Source organism: Pezoporus wallicus, unplaced genomic scaffold, assembly GCF_028554395.1.
Source record: "Pezoporus wallicus isolate ANWC-B61680 ecotype Strahan unplaced genomic scaffold, APGP_CSIRO_Pwel_v1 scaffold_13428, whole genome shotgun sequence".
In the NCBI taxonomy this organism is placed as follows: domain Eukaryota; kingdom Metazoa; phylum Chordata; class Aves; order Psittaciformes; family Psittacidae; genus Pezoporus; species Pezoporus wallicus.
In genome coordinates, this window is record NW_026637482.1 from 2,293,114 (window position 1) to 2,313,237 (window position 20,124).

At 42.7% G+C, this 20,124-nt stretch overlaps 1 protein-coding gene across 2 annotated transcripts in view; it reads left to right on the forward strand.

Annotated features, from left to right (window-relative positions):
* The window catches only part of SMAD2 (SMAD family member 2), a 50,268-nt gene extending 45,531 nt beyond the window's left edge, over nucleotides 1-4,737 (forward strand). For both annotated transcript variants that reach the window (XM_057405698.1, XM_057405697.1), the window contains 3 exons: nucleotides 337-474; nucleotides 631-775; nucleotides 3,830-4,737. In XM_057405698.1, coding sequence (XP_057261681.1) covers nucleotides 337-474; nucleotides 631-775; nucleotides 3,830-3,953 — 407 coding nt within the window. In that variant the 3' untranslated portion in view covers nucleotides 3,954-4,737. The remainder of the gene's footprint in view (nucleotides 1-336; nucleotides 475-630; nucleotides 776-3,829) is intronic.
* Nucleotides 4,738-20,124: the final 15,387 nt, after the last annotated feature.

The window sequence follows — 20,124 nt, forward strand, 5'->3', positions numbered from 1 at the left end:
ATTCTGGCACTTCTTTAAATGAAAAGGTTGTTTAGGAACAAATGCTTCCTAACTTGGATTTGGTTACAAGCCATTATGTGGCTAGGAAATTCTGTCTCACTGTTGACCAAAAATAATTCTGCTTCTCCTTCAAACTTTGTGTTGGAGGAAAGTGCCAGTTAATTGTGCTTTGGTCCTGCTGCAGCTGTGATGCTACAGCAGTGTGGTCCTGTAGATAATACATTTCTGCTTCTGCTGTAAAGAAAAGTTTTGGCCTTCTCTGAAAAAAAACACTCCCTTGTTTGTTAATCTGCTTGGGTCATATCATAACTAGAGTTCCTTTAAATTCTTCTCCAGGCCGGGGAGTGCGTCTCTATTACATCGGTGGAGAAGTTTTTGCTGAGTGCCTAAGTGATAGCGCGATTTTTGTTCAGAGCCCCAACTGTAATCAAAGATATGGCTGGCATCCTGCAACTGTGTGCAAAATTCCTCCAGGTCAGTAGCCTACCACAGGTCTCATGTAAAAGTATCGAGTGAATACATTCAACTGGATGACTTTTGATTTCCTGTTGATAGCTTCTTCACAGTTTTGGGGTTCTCTGTAGCAAACACAAATATTCATTGATTGTACTCTGACTTTTTTCTTTATAGGATGCAATCTGAAGATCTTCAATAACCAGGAATTTGCTGCTCTTCTGGCTCAATCTGTGAATCAGGGTTTTGAAGCAGTTTATCAGCTTACTAGAATGTGTACTATTAGAATGAGTTTTGTTAAAGGATGGGGAGCTGAATACCGGTAAGAGGAAAAAAACACAGAAAAAAACCTTTTCTTTTAGAGTTGTTAATTTTTCTTTTTTTCACTAATACACTATTTCTTTCTGGCTTGAAACCTATACATACAGAGTGCTCACTGCTACTGTAGGTATGCTTACTGTAAGTTGAACCTGTTGCTCCTAAGTCATAAAGAGCGGTAAACTGATTTAAGTATTGCATCGAAGTGGGCTGTTGATCAAGGAATGTCATCAAAGTTCTGTTTCCTCACTTGGTTGTGCTTGCTTGCTTATTGTGGGGAAATTCCTGACAACATCTGGGAGTTTCACAGTTTGTGCTATGAGATTATTTGCTGTCTGTTGGTTGTGCAGTCTTTTTGGCCGCTGTCCTGTTATGTGTATATATATATATATATGGACTATAAAAAAGTTCATTAGGTTTTGGTGTGGGAAGTAGTTGATAGAACCCAATAGAAATGGAGTCACTTGGAGTGCATTCTGCAGAATAAAACAGCTGGAGAACATAAATTTAAGAGATGGGAAATATTTTGAGACTCGTAGTGGAAAAAAGACTTTGCAGGAGTAAAATGACTGTTTGTGCAATAAAACTGCTAAAAACAGGTTTTTGAGTGGAAAAATTAGGTCTTTTATCTGCTTTGGAATACATTCAAATTTCATTCTCTATTAGTGCAAACTTAAGAGCTGTAGTTGAGGACAGGGCCTGTTTTTAATCTAGTTTGGGAATTTGAGAAGGGAAGGAATTGACTTCTGACTGAGTGGTATTAAAGATCTCTTTATTTTGGAGAGCTGGCAATGTGGTTTTCAGCAGATCCCTTAAACCTCCCTAGAAACTGTCCACTGAAAGAATGAAGTCTGATATATCAATACCCTATTGCAATATATAATTTTTTTTTTAATCTGTAGCATTTCTGAGGTTGAATAATGGCATGTAGGCTCCATTGTGAATCCTGGGGGTTTGATTCTTGTATCTGCTCTTGAAATAAAACATGTAAATAGCAGTGTCAGTATGTGGGGAGGCTTCTTGGCTACATGAAGCCAATTTTGTAAAAGCCTAATTAGATGAAATCAGAAATTTGAGTAATGGAATAAATTGGTACTTCTCTGTTAGCAAGAGGTACACAAGAAAGAATCTGGCTCAAGTTTAAAGAACTATTAGATTTGGCTTAAAAGAGTGTGTATGCACTTAGGCATAATTAAATACAACATTCAAATCAAACAGAAGAAAGGCTTAATCAGTTAGATTATATGGAGACAACTTGAAGTGAATGGAGTGTAAGTGCTGGGTTAAAACAGTGAGGAGGCTTTTGGTAAAGTTATTTTTAAGGAGAGAGAATGGTGGTTCTTAGTAGTCTCTAAACCATTCAGAGGTCATAAGATTGGAAAAGCTGCAGTGGCAACACTGCTGGAACAGCACAGAAACTGATTACTGACATAATGCTGAACTAGTTTCTTTGCATCTCTGTTTAAGATGATGCTAATAAATTATTGATGCAGTATATTTGTGAGTTATGCTGCAGTTGGATTAAAACAAGAAGAGGTTGCTCCTGCAAACACAACCTTGAATTGTAATGAATGTAGTCTGAGTTGTCAAAAAGACCAGAAAGCACTGTAGTAATCCATCATTCTTATTACAGCTTCCATGCCTCATGTTTCTTATTGAGCAGGCCTTGGCAAAGTCAAAGCATTACTGGCATTTTAGTCATATGGTGTATGTGCATAAACGAGCAGGTATGGCAAGATGTTGCATCGTATAAGCTTGTAGACAAAATAGCTTGTGTTGCTTGATACATGTTTACTTGAATTGAGGATGGTGGTAGAAGTTCAGTTTAGCTGCCAAGTGTTCACATTGGCACAGGAGCTATCCAGGTCTAGGATCATCTTCTGAAGAAAGTTAGGTAGAAGGTGATTACAGCAAAGAGACTTGCTGGTAGATGAACTGGAAGTCTGTGGGGTAGAAGAGGCTTAGTTTTACCTTTGAGTTGACTGCTAAGTGACTGTCATTATTCTATCAGCCTTTGTCAGCATAGTGCAAAGCCAGGGTTGTTGAACAGAACCAGTAATAAAATTTGGAGGAAGTGTGTTATGGAACACATTGTATGGGAGTTGACAGCAGTGGAATAATGAACTTCCTTCTTTGGGAGAGGATTCGAGACTAAATGGAATTATATTTCCTGTGGTTTAGATTGTTCTTCTGTTGGATCACTTTTCTTTTTGTCATAGGCATTTGGGGCTGAGATAACAATGTTTTTTAGAGTGCTGAGAGCACAGACCCCAGCTCTTCTCCTAGAAAATGTGAAACCACAACTTTTGAAACCCATCCTTTTGCTGCCTTAATCTTTCTGCCTTTTCAGTTTCTCTGTTTATACAAACAGATTTCCTTAAAGCAAAGGGTTACAGTGCCAACAGTAAAAATGTAGGGGCTGGGTTTGTGTCTGACTAATCTGCTGCCTTTGAATCTTAATGCCTTGCTTTGACTTTGGGGTGGCTAGAATTACTAGGAAAAACTGGCCTAGCAACAGTAGTCTTGCCAGTCTACGTTGGGAAAACTCCCATGCCTGGAGTGGGTACAGTGAAATAACAGGATTTTTCAGCAGAGTATGTCCAATACAGATTTCTTTACTTTGGAGATGAGAAGGAAGATTTTTGAATAACAGATCCCTGAAACAAGTTTATATGGCAGAGTGAGTGAAGTTTTTATGGTTGTCAGCTCTTCATCTTTGCTAAGGCTTGATATATGGTGTTTAATTAGGGGAAAATTATGGGCAAGTTTATATAGGAGAAGAAGGGAGCAGTTTTCACTGAAGTTTTTTGTGTTATGATGTTGCCCAGAACACATGTAGAAGTGTGAGATCACAGGAAATCAGAGATAAAGTTTAGTGTTCCTTTGAGATAGCATCAGCTAGCACAGTATAACCACAGAGTCTGTTTTGACATAGGGTTTCTGACAACATCTAGCACTACGTTTATCTTGTTGATTGCTCCAGAAAGCCAGACCTTTATGATCAGCATGGAGTTGTGGCAGCCAACACTTCCTGACTTCCCTATTCTTTATTTTGTAGGCGGCAGACAGTAACAAGCACTCCCTGCTGGATTGAACTTCATCTGAATGGACCTCTGCAATGGTTGGACAAAGTGTTGACTCAGATGGGCTCCCCTTCAGTACGCTGCTCCAGCATGTCATAAAACTCCTTCCTCCTTTATCAGTGGGCTAAATACTGAGTCCAATCAACAGACTTAATATAACTGCTCTTCTGTCATAGTAGTTGTGTGTGGTCCCTATGAACTCTTTACTATCCATAAAAAAAGGTTTCTAAAAAAAAAAGAAAAAAAAAAAACAAAAACCAAAAAAAAAAAGGAAAAAAACCCTACAAACAAAAAAAAAGCCAAAAAAAAAAACCAAACAAAAACAGCACTTGAGGTCTCATCAGTTAAAGCACCTTGTGGATTCTGTTTCCTATACTCTGATACTAGATGAAAACTTAGTGTATAGAAATGCCTTCAGAAAGAAGGGACAGTTATAAAGACTCTTAATGGTGTTTTTATTGGGTATATAATTGAGTGTCCTAATGGTTTATCAATAACATGAATAGCTAAGTATACGTACATGATCTCAAATATCACACTATTGTGCTGTTCTACATTTTAGTTCTCATAAATAGTAGTTTGGGTTTTTTGTCTGGGGGGGGCAAATCTCTCATGAAATTCCAAGACTCTATTCCTTTATTCTTTTGTATTTTTTATATAAGCAAGTTTTCAAGTTGTCCTAAGCTTAAAAATCAGACTTTCCTTGTAGAAAAGCTTAACTTTTTGCTGCCTTCTTAAAAAAAAAAAAAAATAAAAAAAATAAAATCCCTCTATTGGAAGGGAAAGAGAAATGTCTTGAGATCCATCTGCAAAATCTTAAGACACTTTATATACTTAATGGGGCCTAAAATGAATTCATACTATAAATTCTGACTGTCCATCTCAGTAAGTCTACTTCTCTCTACTCATCTGCATTGATGCATCTATTGCCAACAGTATTGTTGTACTGATGTAATTTGGAACTTTTTTTCTACTTTGAATCATAGAGTCATAGAATCATAGAATCAATAGAATCATAGAATGGTTTGGGTTGGAAAGGACCTTAAGATCATGTTGTTCAGATCCCCTGCTGTGGGCAGGGACGCCTCACACTAGACCATGTTGCCCAAGGCTCTGCCTAACCTGGCCTTGAGCACTGCCAGGGATGGTGCATTTACCACCTCTTTGGGCAAACTGTGCCAGTGCCTCACCACCCTCACAGTAAAGTTTCATTATAATCAGTGTGTGTTTTCCTCATAGAATAAGAATTTTACTATAGCGTTGGACACTGGATTAAGTACACAAGGTGGTTGGCTTACTCCTTATATCTGTATTTTTTTCATTAAACATTTTTAGTTTTTGAAGCCAAATACCTTTTAAAAATCCTTTCCCAGAGTAAACTAAACTCTTTCGTATAAGTTTTAAATAGATGCAGCTTCTTAACATATTTCAGTAATAGAATTTAAATTTTTGAACCGTGTGGCTTTGTTTAGCTTACTTGCATACCAGATCATACGCATTCATTATGTCATAATGGGCCTTGTTATTAAAAGTAGTTGCTTCTGCAAAACCTCTAGGATAGTGGTTGCTGAGGTATGAGCAGCGAAGGAGGACTTCCAGGTTCCTCATGACAGTGCATGTTATTGTCAACCCTTGGACACTACAGCTGCACCATACTAAAAATGTTCTGAAATATATTCTACAAATAAGTCTTTTGGGGAAGGGTTGGGAAACTGTATAGAAGGGTTATTCTGACTTGAAAAATACACATTTTACTAACAATCTTGTGATCTAGCTGTCTGTCATTCTTTTGTTATTGTGGCAGTAGCGGGATTGCCTTTGTCTGTTTTTCCCATTGTTTCATCCATTGCACTAGCACTGTACTCTGCAAGTACATCTAGTCATAACTTCAGCTTTGAGAACAAAATGTGGCCAGTGTTACAGCTTTTAATCAGTTGACCGAATTGATGATAGCGGTGGATATGTTTATGCCATAAAGATGAGGACATTGAAGCAATACCAAAAATCAGACCTTGAAAATATGGGCCAGATACCTTTAAAAGAAAAATAACGGCAAAGCAGTTACCAGTTTGTGCTAGTTTTACCAGTAGACTAATGTATTGGTAGAACTTGTGAACCTAAGAAATAAGCTTCATGCGTGTTGCGTTTGCCTAATATGTGAACACACTAATAAAAGTTTTAATTCTCACAATGATAGTTGTGGGGTTTTATTAGCTTTTATATTATTGCTGTATATATTTTCTGTTGAAGGATAGGAATCACCCTAATCCACCTAAATAAATGGCACGAGTGTCCTGCATGTTGTGGCTGGAAAAGTGTAGTTTAGATGTTAAAACCACTTCTTTGTAAAGCTGTAGTGGAGGTTCTGGATCTTTGTGTGTTTAGTGATGCAAACTTCTACTCCAGTCATAGAATCGCAGATTGGTTTGTGTTGGAAGGGACCTTTAAAGCTCGTCCAGCTCCAGCCTCTGCCATGGGCAGGGACACCTTCCACTAGAGCAGCTTGCTCCAAGCCCCATCCAACTTAGTTGTGAACATGGCCATTTACCACTTTTTTGGGCAGCCTGTTCCAGTGCCTTATGACCCTCACAGTAAAAAACTTGTGTATCTAACCTGAACTTCCCCTGTTTCAATTTGACCTCATCACCCCATGTCCCATCTCTACAGTCCCTAATGATGAGTCCCTCTCCAGCATCCTTGTAGGCCCCCTTCAGATACTGGAAGGCTGCTCTGAGGTCTCCAGCAGCTTCTCTTTTCCAGGCTGAATAGCCCCAGTGTTCTCAGCCTGTCTTCAGGCTTGGTCCAGCACCTCCTTGTCCTCCTTATGTTAAGGCTGCCTGAACTGTATGTAGTGCTGCAAGTGGGGTCCCACAAGAGTGCAGCAGAGGGGCAGGATCCCCTACCTGAGCTGCTGCTCATGCTTTGGAGGCGCAGCCCAGTGCACAGGGGGGTTCTGGGCTCAAGTGCTCACTGAAGCTGGGTCATGGGGAGCTTCTCACTCAACACCACTCAGGGCTGCTCTTAATCTTTGCCCAGCGTGTATCTGTGCCTGGAATCCTGGAATTGCCCTGACATATGTGCAGGACCTTCCCCTTATCGGGGTTGAACTTCATGACGTTGACATTGGCCACTTCTCAAGCATGTCAAGGTCCCTGTGAATCCCATCCTTTCCCTCCAGCATAGCAAATGAACCATGCAGCTTAGTATCAGTGGCAGACTTGCTAAGGTTCGCTAAAGCAGTTACTTTTTTCTACCACAATCAAAATTGCATCCTGCTACCTCAAGTGTTTACTTTCACCTGTGGAACAGATTAAGAACCCCTTGTCTCTTAGGAGCCATGGTGAAAGACTCAATTGCATTTATTATTCATTTGTGTGTTCTTTAATCAGTTGGGTGACCAAATTCTATAGCCTCCTTGTACGAATTTCTGTGTGGGTTCTTTCAGTTACAGCAGTATTACTTGCTTTGCCTTGAACATGGTGATAACCTTGACTGTACCCCTCTTTTTGATGCATGCTTCCAGATAGCATACAAGGATGCTGCAGACGTTATCTGTGGCCCTGTGGTGCTTCCTGCCTGCAAGGCCATCTCAGTCTGTGAAAGTCACCTTGGTTTGGCTCCTGTTGGAACCACTGAATTATCCTCTCCTGTTGTTACTGTTTGTTATGGTTTAAGCCTAGCCAGTAACTCAGAACCACGCAGCTGCTCCTCTTCCTCCCTCCACTCCTGTAGGGATGGGGAGGAGAATCGAAAGAAAGTAACTCCCACAGGTTGAGATAAGAACAGTCCAGGAGTTAAGGTATAACACAAACCACTGCTGCTACCACCAATAATAGTAATGATAAGGGAAATAACGAGGGAAGAGAATATAACTGCTCACCACTCTCTGACTGATACTCAGCCAGACCTGAGCAGTGATCTAGCCCTTCTGGGTGACTCCCCCCAGTTTATATATTGGGCATGATGTGCTGTGGTATGGAATACCTCTTTGGCTAGTTTGGGTCAGGTGTCCTATCTCTGCTTCCTCCCAGCTTTTCCTCCTCCCTGGCTAAGCATGAGGCTGAGAAAGTCCTTGGTCAGAGTAAACATTACTGAGCAACAACTAAAAACATCGATGTTATCAGCGCTGTTCCCAGGCTGCAAATCAAAAACACAGCGCTGCACCAGCTACTGAGAAGGAGAAAAATGTCTGCTACTGCTGAACCCAGGACACTGTTTCAGCCACAGCTTAGTGGAACAAGGAGCTTACCTGCATTCAGAATATTTGCTTGCCTGTATTTTATATAGATGCCTTTTGGCAGCTTTTGAGTAATTTTAACCTACTTCTGTTTCTTCAAGTTCCTTTCTGACTTAACCTCATTGCTGTTCTCCCTCAAAATCTGACCCCTGCCTGCTCAAACATCTTAATGTGTAATGCCTGTGGTACATAAGGAGAATGACTTCATCCTTCTTCTCTGCCAGTCAAAGTACTGATGTCTGAAGTACAAATGAAAAGTGGATTATTTTGGGGGTTTTATGAGGTGATTTTTTTAAATAAAGCACCAGACAGGGAGTGTTCAACTGGAAACACTTTAAGTATGGGTAGCCAGTTGCTTGCCTGTATTGTGAAGCTGGAAGAGCTCTGTATGTAACTGTTGCCTTGAGTTTGGCCTGAGATTCCATGCACTTGGGTTCTCATCTCTCTCTTGTCACCACCAGCCCTGTCTGAGCTTGATTTTCCTAGTCAAGTAGTCAAAAATTAGTAAACAGCTGAGCCCCAAAATTACTTTTGAGTTGCCTTTTAGCAGCTTGGATAAACTGAGCTAACATTTCGGAATCCTTCCCCCTCCACAGAAGAAGTCAGCTTAATGTGGACGTTGTTTTAGGGCTGAGGCTTTGAGAGCAACATCATACGTCTGGACTGTTTCACCTTTACTGTGAGAATTGATAGTTAAGCATCATCTCTGTGTATTTCCCCCTTCCTTTTCATGTATGTTTCCTACCTGGGTGATAAGCTCTGTGCAATGAGAACTCTCTGCTGTTACTTCAGCATCTTGCATGGAGTCCTTTGGCTTCCAGATGCTGTTACACAAATCTAGAACATGGGGAGAGCTGTGGTGTTTTCTGGTTCTTCCTAAGGACATTGTGCTTCATCAGAACTGAACCACCTTGCAGACAAGCAGTGCTAGCTAGCTTTGATTCCCTGTAGAATCAACAGGGAGAGGTTAAGTCTGAATATGGGGCTCCGCATTGCTCTCTGCTAGAGAGGCTGTTGTCTTAAACTGGTTTACACAAAATCACAACTACCGTATTTCACCAAGGTTTTTATTTTCATCTGTCCAGCTTGGCTTTTCCTGTTGAAGTGGGAGAGTGTGAAATTTTGGGGGTTTGATAATCATCTGCAGCTCTAAATTGTTGGCACAGAGAACTGTGTTTTGTTTCAACCTTCAAACTTGTCATACTGCGTTGTGGTTACGGCTTTTTTTAGCATTGCAAACTGAAATTTTACTGCAGCTGGGTTTTGACTTTAAATATTGTGAAATACAGGATTTCACTATACTCCACCCACACAGTGTTTTACTTGAGTACAAAGCAGTGCTGCTCTTACCAAAACAAGTTTGACTATAACCTGATTTTGGGGACACTGAAGCATCAATGCTCGCTCTGAAGAGTCAATGGGGTGCTGTCGTCATTAGAAGAATAACACGTGTAGCAAGTAACGTGACAGCTGTCTTAGAAAGTGTTTCTAAAAGGGTCTGCTAATGGAATTCTATTGCAACTGGTCTGGAAGTTGGTTGCTGTTACAAAGCTATTAATGAAATGTCTTTTTTCCCAACCGCTTAAGCTTGGCTAGTAGAGGACCATAATAAACCTTATTAAAAGAAGCAACTTAAAAATAACCCTCAGTCACCTTGGCCCCTTTTCCATCCTCTCTTGGGTATAAATTTTTCTAAGTAAGGTTGTTGTTCCTTCTCTTGGGAAAGCAGAGTTTGTGGAGTAAGTTCCTAGTACTAGATTGTCACAGCTACGAATACGGGAATCCAGGCTTCAAAGCTGAGAGCAGTCTTTGATGTTACATTAGCTGTTGTTTCATTAACTGTAATCAGGATTAAATCTAGTTAGTTGGCAAAAGAAAAATGAATGACAAGTAGTGGATATGTAAAGATGTCAGACCTCAGTGCTCTTGATTCTTTTCCCCCATGTAGAAGATCTAGTTGGGATGGATTCAGTGAAACCAAGTTGCTTGTCCTGTTCCTTTTGGAATAGGATCCTCAGTGGCAATGGACATAGGTGCTCCAGCTCTGCTGTTGTTCTGTTAATTTGCAACAGGAAAGGTTGAAGCAAAGCTGCTGTCACTTGATTTTTCTGTTAACAGCATCTAGCCATTTGCTCATCCAAACCTGTAGTAAGGTATTGTAAAACAATTACGTATGCCTCATGAATTAATTGAGCTCATGAGCAATGTGCACCTGAGGCTGCAAATTCCATTTGATTTTTAAAATGTACCTTTACTTTAAAGTCTGGCCTACCTGGCTTTTCATTTTGAACTAAGATTCCAAGAACAGTTGTCGTGTAAGCAAGTGTAAAAGGTGATTAAACTTGGGTTGTCAGCAGTTGGAGTTTGTCTTTGGATAAAGAAGTGGGTGCTGTCCCTCAGCTCTTAACCTTTGAGAGGGGATGTTTAGGCAGTTGGTCACCTTTGATCAAAGACTAGCTACTAAGGGAGGCTACTTAGGAGTGTGCCGCCAACCCCCTGCCATGGGCAGGGACACCTCACACTAGACCATGTCAGCTAAGGCTCTGTCCAACCTGGCACTGAACATTGCCAGGGATGGAGCATTTACCACTCCTTTGGGCAGCCTGTTCCATGCCTCACCTCAGTCGATAGAGGCAGGCTTTTCAGGAGAGGAGCCAGATTTGATCCTGCTGAAGCTCTGAGAAGAGCAGAATTTATCTTGCCCCAAAACAGTGTCAGGTATTTGTGAGCTGGGGGAAATCCGAGTGACACCACACAGAGAAGGAGTGTGCACTGTCAGAGGGGATGTTAGCTCAGGTATAGGTCCTACTGAAATGTCTTACGGACCTGAGCCAAGGTGCGTACAGGTGGAGGTAGTTGTGCTTTGCATCTGTGCTGTGCTTCCTCACATGCTTGCTTCCAAAGCTTGCCAAGGAATGCAGAGCTTGGTTTTGGCTTTTGGCAACTGGGCTTGTGTCTACTCCAAGCGTAGATGGGTAAAAGCTCAACAAGGCCCACCTGAGGGTAGGATGGATGCTCACTACCCAGACTGCGGTCCAGTAGTGGAGGAAAGAGTTCAGAATTAGCTGCCGTGTGTTTTTGTAAGTGCTGAATAGCGAAGAGCATTGACTTCGGTAGAGAAGGATTCGGAATAACCTAGATCTGTTATGGGGAGCAAATGAAATCCTCTTTCGGGTGAAGGACTGTCAAGCATCCGAGGAGCAAAGTTGTCGTGGAAGTATGGGAAGACTGTTGAGCAGTGAGGAATGTGGTGGGGTGCGAAAGAGTGTGGTTGCTCTGGAGAGCATCTACCTCCAGATGGGACATACCAATAGGATCCTGCTTTGCAGAAGACTCACAGAGACAGCACTGTGGTGGGCATTCATATGCTGACATGAACCACTCCTTTTTCTGTAGTTAAGCCTTGGAAATGATAACGTTAATTTAGGAACAATAATCCCCTTTAGACAAGTACATTATCTTTTACATCTTCAGAAGTCTGAGTCCAACAGGAAGAAAAACCACAGCTATTAGCAACCGTGATGTTAGTACTGATGTGAGGCAAAATATCTTCATAATGTACTCAGACTTTGATGCTTGTGCAGCATATGAAATTAAAATGGGCAAAGAGCCAGGGCTGAGAAATGCTGAGGTTTAATAGAACGGGAAAAGTGGTGGAGCTAAAAAAGAATGAGTGAGTTGCTGATGCTTGGCTTCAGCGGCAATATACATTCACAAAAGCAACCTTACTAGTTACCCGAACACTCTTGATATGTATCTGCTAGTTCAAGATCATCAAACTTAATTTTCCTTTGTTAGAGCACCAAAAGAGTTGTTGGAGCACAGGAGGAAGCTTAATGGAAATTGGGCTGAGGGGAGCACGAATCTAGTTTTGCATCTCTTATTGTCAAAGCTCAGGCTCAATCTAGTCCCTTCAGAAGCAACTTGAGTTCAAGGCTGAAGAACTGATGCAACGTGTCCTGCAGCCTGGCACTGGGTGAAAAAGACTGCAACCTGACTATGAGAAGAAGTACTCTTACAAGTAAATAGTGATAAACCCCACAAAACCTCTGTGGAAGGAGGTTTGCAGTAGCATTTCCATTGATTTTGATTTTGAAGAAGGCAATTTTGCTTTTTCTTTAATCAGAATGCTTGGACAATCCTTGGCGTGTTCCAAGTGCTGCCCAGCAGGTGTGCTGTGCATCATCCTGTGGAGTGAAGATGTTCTGTTGTGGGGTTTGATTCTGGGCTTTTTTCCCCTGAAGAGAAGGCTCCTGAAGGGGAGACCTGAGAGCAGCTCCAGTGCCTGAAGGGGCTGCAGGAAAGCTGGAGAGGGGCTTGGGACAAGGGCCTGTAGGGACAGGCCAAGGGGAATGGCTTTAACCTGCCCGAGGGGAGACTGAGATGAGCTCTTAGGCAGAAGCTCTTCCCTGTGAGGGTGCTGAGGCGCTGGCACAGGGTGCCCAGAGAAGCTGTGGCTGCTCCATCCCTGGCAGTGTTCGAGGCCAGGTTGGACACAGGGGCTTGGAGCAAGCTGCTCTAGTGGAAGGGGTCCCTGCCTGTGGCAGGGGTTGGAGCTGGAGGAGCTTTAAGGTCCCTTCTGACACAAACCAGTCTGGGATTCTGGGATTTGTGAGGGGAGAGAGATTTACTTTTTTTCTAGAGACTCAGCACAGTCTGGTCTGCTGAAACTCTTCAAGACTAATTTGTCTCCTGATTGCATTAGAAAAACACTGAAATTCCAAGTTAGTGGAGTTTTGCATCACAATCAGCAGCCATGCCTATCAAACATGGAGAAAACACTCTGCTCTTTTTGGCCTGGAGGAAGAATATGAAAGAGGATTTTTCCCCCAAAATGCTCATTTGCCAATAACAGAAGTCATGTTAGAAAAGGGGAGGAAGAAACAGTGTCAAAGTTATCTACTGAAAGAAAGGGGGGAAGGTAGGAAGTGAATTAGTGTGCAGGTAACAGTCTAAATATTTTAGCTCTGTTTGGACTGAGAGCACTGGGTTGAAACTTGCCTGGCTGATGGACCAAAGCCTAGTTGAACTTGAGCTCAATGAGGCTTCATTTCAAGTGTAAGACACTTGGTCACAAATGCCTACTATATTTTTAGTTTGCTGTGTCAGCAGACACCGTTATGTGTAGTTTCACTCAGCAGACAAACAGTATGGCAATGCTGTCCTGTCTCAGTGAAGACCCTGGGAAACAAGTCAGCCACCAGTTGAACTGATTATGTGTGGTATAAGACATGAACTTGGTGCACTGGGAAGGCAGTTCTGATCTTGGTACCATCCTAAGGGTACAAATTACAACTCAGAATTCCTATTTCGTGTGTGTGTGTTCAAATGTACTCTCTTGGACCTCATTTCTGATCAAGGTGGACTAACGAGTCTTACCTGCAGCTGTAGTAATACCGTAATGACATGGTAATGACCATAATTTGTGTGTTCTTCCTGAGCTGTGGCCTTTTTTTTTGTGGCCTAAAGTTTACACATGGGTGTACACTTGGGTCAAACCTCTTGAGCATCATCATTATTAGGGAACCAAAAGGTGACTTTAAAGCTGTGGGACCTGTCTGTAGCCAGGAGTGCTCTGAGAGCTGATACACTTAAGTGAACAGAAAGAAACATAGAACCACAGAATGGTTTGAGTTGGAAGGGACCTTACAGCTCATCCAGTTCCAACCCCGTGCCATAGGCACGGACACCTTCCACGGGAGCAGGTTGCTCAAATGAATGATTTATCGTAACACTGGGAGGTTGAGCATAATTTTGGGAAGCAAAAGATGCTTCTCCCCCTGCCTTCAACCAATCCCCTGTGTCTGGTACTGTCAAAAGATAGGGGTATGTTTAGAAGAACTTGTGTGCTGTTAATTAGTGCTGCAGCAGGTAGCACTGGCCACACTAATTGCTATCAATGGGACTGTTGCATCCAACTGGATGGCTAACAAAATAAAGACAGATGGCAATGGATTAACTGACTTTTTTTTTGACACTGATTCAGATGCTGGCTTGAGGAGCTCCAGTCTGCTTGCAGAGGCTGCTGGTAGGCTAAATTTGCTAGGACCCTGCCAAAACCCATCTTAATGAGTTAGCCAAGTGTCGAAATACATTTGTATTCCTAATCATTAGGCCAAAAAATTGAAAGACATCCAGTTAAGAAAAATGTGTCAGTGGATTAGAACAACATGGGAGCAATGAGGAATTCATAGAACCACAGACTGGTTTGTGCTGGAAGGGACCTTAAAGCTTCTCCAACTCCAACCCCTGCCACAGGCAGGGACCCCTTCCACTAGAGCAGCTTGCTCCAAGCCCCTGTGTCCAACCTGGCCTTGAACACTGCCAGGGATGGGGCAGCCACAACTTCTCTGGGCACCCTGTGCCAGCGCCTCAGCACCCTCACAGGGAAGAACCTCTGCCCAAGGTCTAACTAAATGGATGAACTTCTTCCCATGGTGTGGAATGTTTAAGTGTTGGTTGCAGTTCAACCCCAAGTTCACCTATCAGATGCTAATACTCCTGTGTCTGCAGCCATGGAGCTCTGGCTGTGAGATTTTTCCCCAGCCATGACTGAGCTAATTCTAAAGCTAGTGATATCTAAGATGTGCCTTTGGAGGTGTACAGGAGCTATTCCTTCTCTTTTGATATTCTTAAACGCCCTGTGCTCTAGCTGGCACTGATGAAACCTGGCCTTTCATTGAGCAGTGTGGGATTGTACTTTGTGTTCTTGTTATCCATGTGGTCAAGGCAATGCCAACTATATCACAAGCCAAGTCCCTTAGAGTCTCTTTCCCACCGAAAAGAGCTAATTAAGTGCGAAGATTAAAAGGGGTTGAAATGCTGATATTGAATGTGATGGAGGTAACATGATCATAAATTGAGAAGTTAAAATAAAATCTCTTTTCTCAGCCTCGCTCCCTTAAAAGGTTCTTGCACGGGTTGTTTTATTCAGCAGAGGCATCAGATTCTCTCACTGCGGGCGTCAAACCTCCACAGCTGTGGAGGAGTAGAGGGAAAATGATCTGTTAGAAGTCTGTGTGGAGGAGTGCCAAGGGTTAGAGTATGATGAACGGTATCTATGTACAGATGGAAAGCAGATAAGCGCAGTCAGTGGGTAGTGTTTTATGGCCCTGTTTTGCTGGAGTCCTCAGGTACTTCTCGTTTGTGTCAACCCTATGTACTTTCAAATGAGTTTAAGATCCCGGGGAATTTCGTGGTTGCTGTTACCCGAAGGTGCGTCTGCAGAACCAGCACTAAACCCACTTCTTCCTGCCTCCCAGCCTCAGGCTTGTTTCACTAAGCCACAGTATTTGTTTTGACAGGGTACCACCATTGGCAGCCCATATGTCTGAGTCATGGAAACTTTGAAGTGGCACGTATATGGCTACAAAGATGTGTTTTGCTTTGTGTCCTCCTTCCTTTGGCTTGTGGAGTTGGTCTGGTTTCAGCCCAATGAGGTTCATCACGGTGGATCTCTTGTCCTTACTTAATGAGATGGTGGTGGAGGTACTGTGACCAGCCTGTAACTCAAGATGGGGTGGCCTTCTGAGCAGCTGAAATAGGAAAGTATCTTCTTCAAAGAGGCAAAATAATGAGAAACAGGTGTTGATATTTATGAAACTAGTTGTACATCAGTCGACCGACTATTTTTGTTCTCAGTAGTCTTGGAATTTGCAGATGTGACACTACTACCAGCCACGCTTGCTTGCTATAAGGGTAAAGCTGCTTTGCACAAGGCCTAAGGACCCCCACTGACCTTGATTCCTTATGTAAGTCAGGCTTGTTTGACCTTAGGCACCAACCCGGTGCATATTTCTAAAGCAATGTGATAAACCATCTGTGCAGTTCTCACCTCACAGAGAAGGTGGGTGAGAATGACCAGTGACACATGCTGTTTCACTGATAGCAGGGTTTTAAATATGACCTGGTGCTTGAGTGAAGAAGTTTGAACAAAACCCCCAAAAACAGATTAACACCTTGGCTTTAGTGTTGTATTGAGAATAATTCAATCCTATGAAAATTACTGCTTTAAAAAAAGAGAGGTTTCTCCAGTTACGGTGATTTAAGGAACTTAAAGTATCAAGAAAGCCTTTGTTAAACAGTGCTGGGTGATAGTTTTCAATCTATACAAGAGAAACAACTAAATTTTGTTAGCTTTGCGTTAAAGGAAAAGCCAGGCACTTCTGAGAGAGAGTTTCTGACAGGTAAGACCTTAGGCAGGAGCTCTTCCCTGTGAGGGTGCTGAGGCGCTGGCACAGGGTGCCCAGAGAAGCTGTGGCTGCCCCATCCCTGGCAGTGTTCAAGGCCAGGTTGGACACAGGGGCTTGGAGCAAGCTGCTCCGGTGGAAGGGGTCCCTGCCCGTGGCAGGGGTTGGAACTGGATGAGCTTTAAGGTCCCTCACAACATGAATCGTTCTATGGTTCTCTGGAAATGATCTGACTCTCTCCACATAGGACGGACATCCAGTTCTAATGTTCCTCCTGCTTTTGTTACAGAGAGCATAATAACTTCTCTTTCCATGTGAGCATTTCTCAAAGTTTTTGTATGAATTCAGGCCACTCCTAACCGCCTTCATGGTTTTTGTTTCCCTCCCTGACTCTTAGCAACAGGAATATCTTGCCTTCCAACAACTGTCTGTGCTATGCTATTGTTTAATTCTCCAGCCTCATTATCTTACAACCTGGGGAAGCAATCTCTTGATCTGTGTCATTGAAAGGAGTCATTTTCCCCTCTCAAGACAGTTTGTGCTGAACTGTATGTCTCACAAAGCCTAGGACAGCTAGAATCTGGGGAAAAAAAAGCCACAAATCTTGTTTCAAAGGCATTCTACAGTGGTTGCAGGTAAGATTTTGTGGTCTGGGGTAGGTGTGAATCTTGATTGAAGTCATGTATTATTGTGAGAATGGAGTTTGTTAGAGCATCTCGTGGCTCCCCAGAAAGAAACCTCGGCTTCCTGTGGGCAAGGTTTCCACTATGTTAAACCTCATTCTATTCTATGAAACTTGATTCTGCAGTTGGCATCCCAGCCAACCACCATGGTCAGACCGTGTCTATTGCTCTTGGGCACATGGTCTTTGTTCTTCACATGACGTTTCATATATAAGCTTTGCTTCAGGTGTTCCCAGATGGAGCTGCCTCCCTTTACTCGACTGCCAAACTTTCCCACAACAACCTGGTCACCATTCATGCTGTGGGAAGACTTGTTCCGTGGTTGGGAACAAAGGCCTGTCTCTCCCCAGGTTAGTGTTAGCAAACGCCATCATTTTCTGGTTGGAGTAGCTCATACAGGCAACTTCAGTAGCCTTGGTTTAGTGCTGGTAGACACAGAAATTTCACATTCATGCCCTAAAGCTCTGGGCTGTTCTAAAGGCATTCATGCAAAGCTTTCTGCTCTGTCAACCACGTTTTGCTATATCAAAAAGATTACCTTTTCCTCTGTCTGGCGGTCCCAATTTCCCTGTGGGTTTGGTGTAAAGACAACAGGATTTGCTTGTCTCAGCAGCTCCCCTCCTGCTTGCCCTTGAACGCTCCAGAGATGAATTCAGTTTTACATCTCCCCACCCCCAGGTAGGAGATCTATTCTGAAATGGTTTCAAAGGCGTATGATGGGGGCTAGCCCAATGTACATAAATTCCTATGTGAGTGGGAAACATTGATGCGTCTGCTTTTGAGCAGGTTTGTGCCCAGGGTCTTTCAGAGATGTTCCAGATTGCATGGCTTGAACTCTCCTAGAGCTTCGCTATTTCTTTGTGATGAAGACAGGATGGTGAAGACCACTTTGATGTCTGTGGTCAGAGAAGCAGTTTGGAGGTGGTCTTTATATCACAGTCCAGCAAAGAGGTTGAGGTACCTGAAATCCATATGGGACAATCTATAACCTGAGACAGAGATTTGTCCACTTGATTCATCCCAAATCTAAAACGCTGTTCCTCACAGCTGACATGTCCTCAAGGTCTTTCTTGCTAACTCCAATTCCCCTGAAGAGAGGTCTTGTAGGAGCAGCTTTGCCCCTCTTTCTGTTACAGCTTCTGACTATTTTGGGACACCTGGGCTTCCCCTTTGGCTCTTCTAAGATCCATTTTGTCCCCATGCCTCGTTGCTGGTTGGACATCTGTTTCCTTCCTCTGATTCCTTAGCCTGTGGTGGGAGGATGGAGGAAGCCTGACTCTTCATGGCTGACACAGCTGAGCTCTCTTCCTTCACAGCTTACACACATTTTTCTCTACGGCTGTGTCTGATTCAGCCAAGAGACTAATCTTGTTCCCTTCCCCAAGCCTCAACACCTCTAAGGCGCTCTCTTTCACACCTTCCATGCCAGGGAAGTTCTCCCATTTTAAGGTCTTTCTGGTTGATCATTGCCAACTGTTGCTGCAAGGTGAGAACTCAGCAATTCCAAGCAAAGACGAGGGGGATGCGTTGAGTCTTGCTGCCATACTGCTGTGATGCCTGCTCCCCTAGGCTCTCGTTCAAGTTGAAAGAGCCAAGGTGCTTCCTTCTCTGGCACACATCATGGGTCCTTTTCCAAATCTCCTCTAAGCAGCATCCTGTCTCTCAAGTCCTGAGGGCAGCCTCAACATTGAGCTGAGCAGCTTCACAGTTGCTTTTGGCACAGAGGACAGCCCCTCTGCCCTTTGCATTAATGATATAGGGGAATTACTGGGATGACATGAGGGTTATCACTTGAAGGTAAGACCCAGCATGGGTAGAAAGCAACTGTACACAAAGAGCAAGCTGGTTATTCCATTCCCACCAGCTTGTGTGGAGTCTGCTGGAGCTGTGTTTCTGTATCTGAGAGGAAAAGGATCTGATGGACCTTCACCCACCCGTGCTCTGAGCTGTGGGTAGCCCTGGTGCTGGCTCATGCTCTGCAGAGGTCACTGTACCATTTCCATGCCTCCAGAGCCGCTGCAGGGAGGCACAGAACTTGTGGTGCAAACCCTCTGCGCAGCCCATGAATAAATGTGTAGTGATTTACAAGGAGCATCATTTTTCTTGTGCAATGACACAAGGTCCTTCTGATAAGCAGTAACAGAGTGGGGAAAAAAAAAACCAACAGGAAATAGTTTGTGAAAACACTTTCAAATCACAAAGTACTAAAGGCCACCACACACACCCCAGGAATTTATGGAAATGGTGCACACCAAAAAACCCTCTATCAAAGGGATCTGAGTCATGTTTGGTTATTTTACTATGATTATGGCCAACTGGTATTTAAATCATATTTAATGGGGGAGAAAGATTTGTGGTAACCCCAAGGCATGAAAATTCAAATTTTATTATATTCATTTTTTTTGTTAAAAAAAAAAAAAAAAGAAAGCAGGCATCAACATGTCAACTAAAATGCTACAAAACACATATCCTGCAGAGCACTTGCACTGAAACTTTATAAATGTGAAAGAAAATATTCCTAAACTCATTGAATGTGAAGGATCTCCCATCTTCCGCACGGGCAGTGTTTTGAACCACACTGTATTTCAGGCAGTCTGGAAGATAAGGAGATTTTTATGTAAAATTGTATTTTTCATATGTATTACTTAAAGCAGTTAATTCCAGACATCGAAAGACCAGCTTCTTAGTTGCTGTATCAATTCATACTATGCATCGGGTTTATACTATGTGTAATGATCTGATCTCCAAAATTTTTAGGGGTTTGGGGTGGTTCTTTTTTTGTGCAGACGAGTGTTAATTTAAGAGACAAGGCTTTCATTTCAAGTGGAAGGGTAAATATGTGAGGGTTTCCCATGGAATTTACTACACTGCAAGGAAAAAAATCTGAAACCTTGAGATGCACGAGCATTATCATCATAATGTTACAGATAGCAGAAAATACCAAACCTTGGCTAAATGCTACTTAGGAGAAGTAATGTTTAAAGTTTTCAGCTGGACCAAAGTTATGTCCAAGCTCCCTGTGGCCTTGACAAGCTATAACATCCCAAAGAGACATGTACGTGTGGCAGAGTGCATTGAAGCACTCTGGCTCCAATGGCAGGGAAGTAAATTAAAGGAACAGGTTTGATCATAAACCTCCTGGAAAAGATGAGGGTATTAAA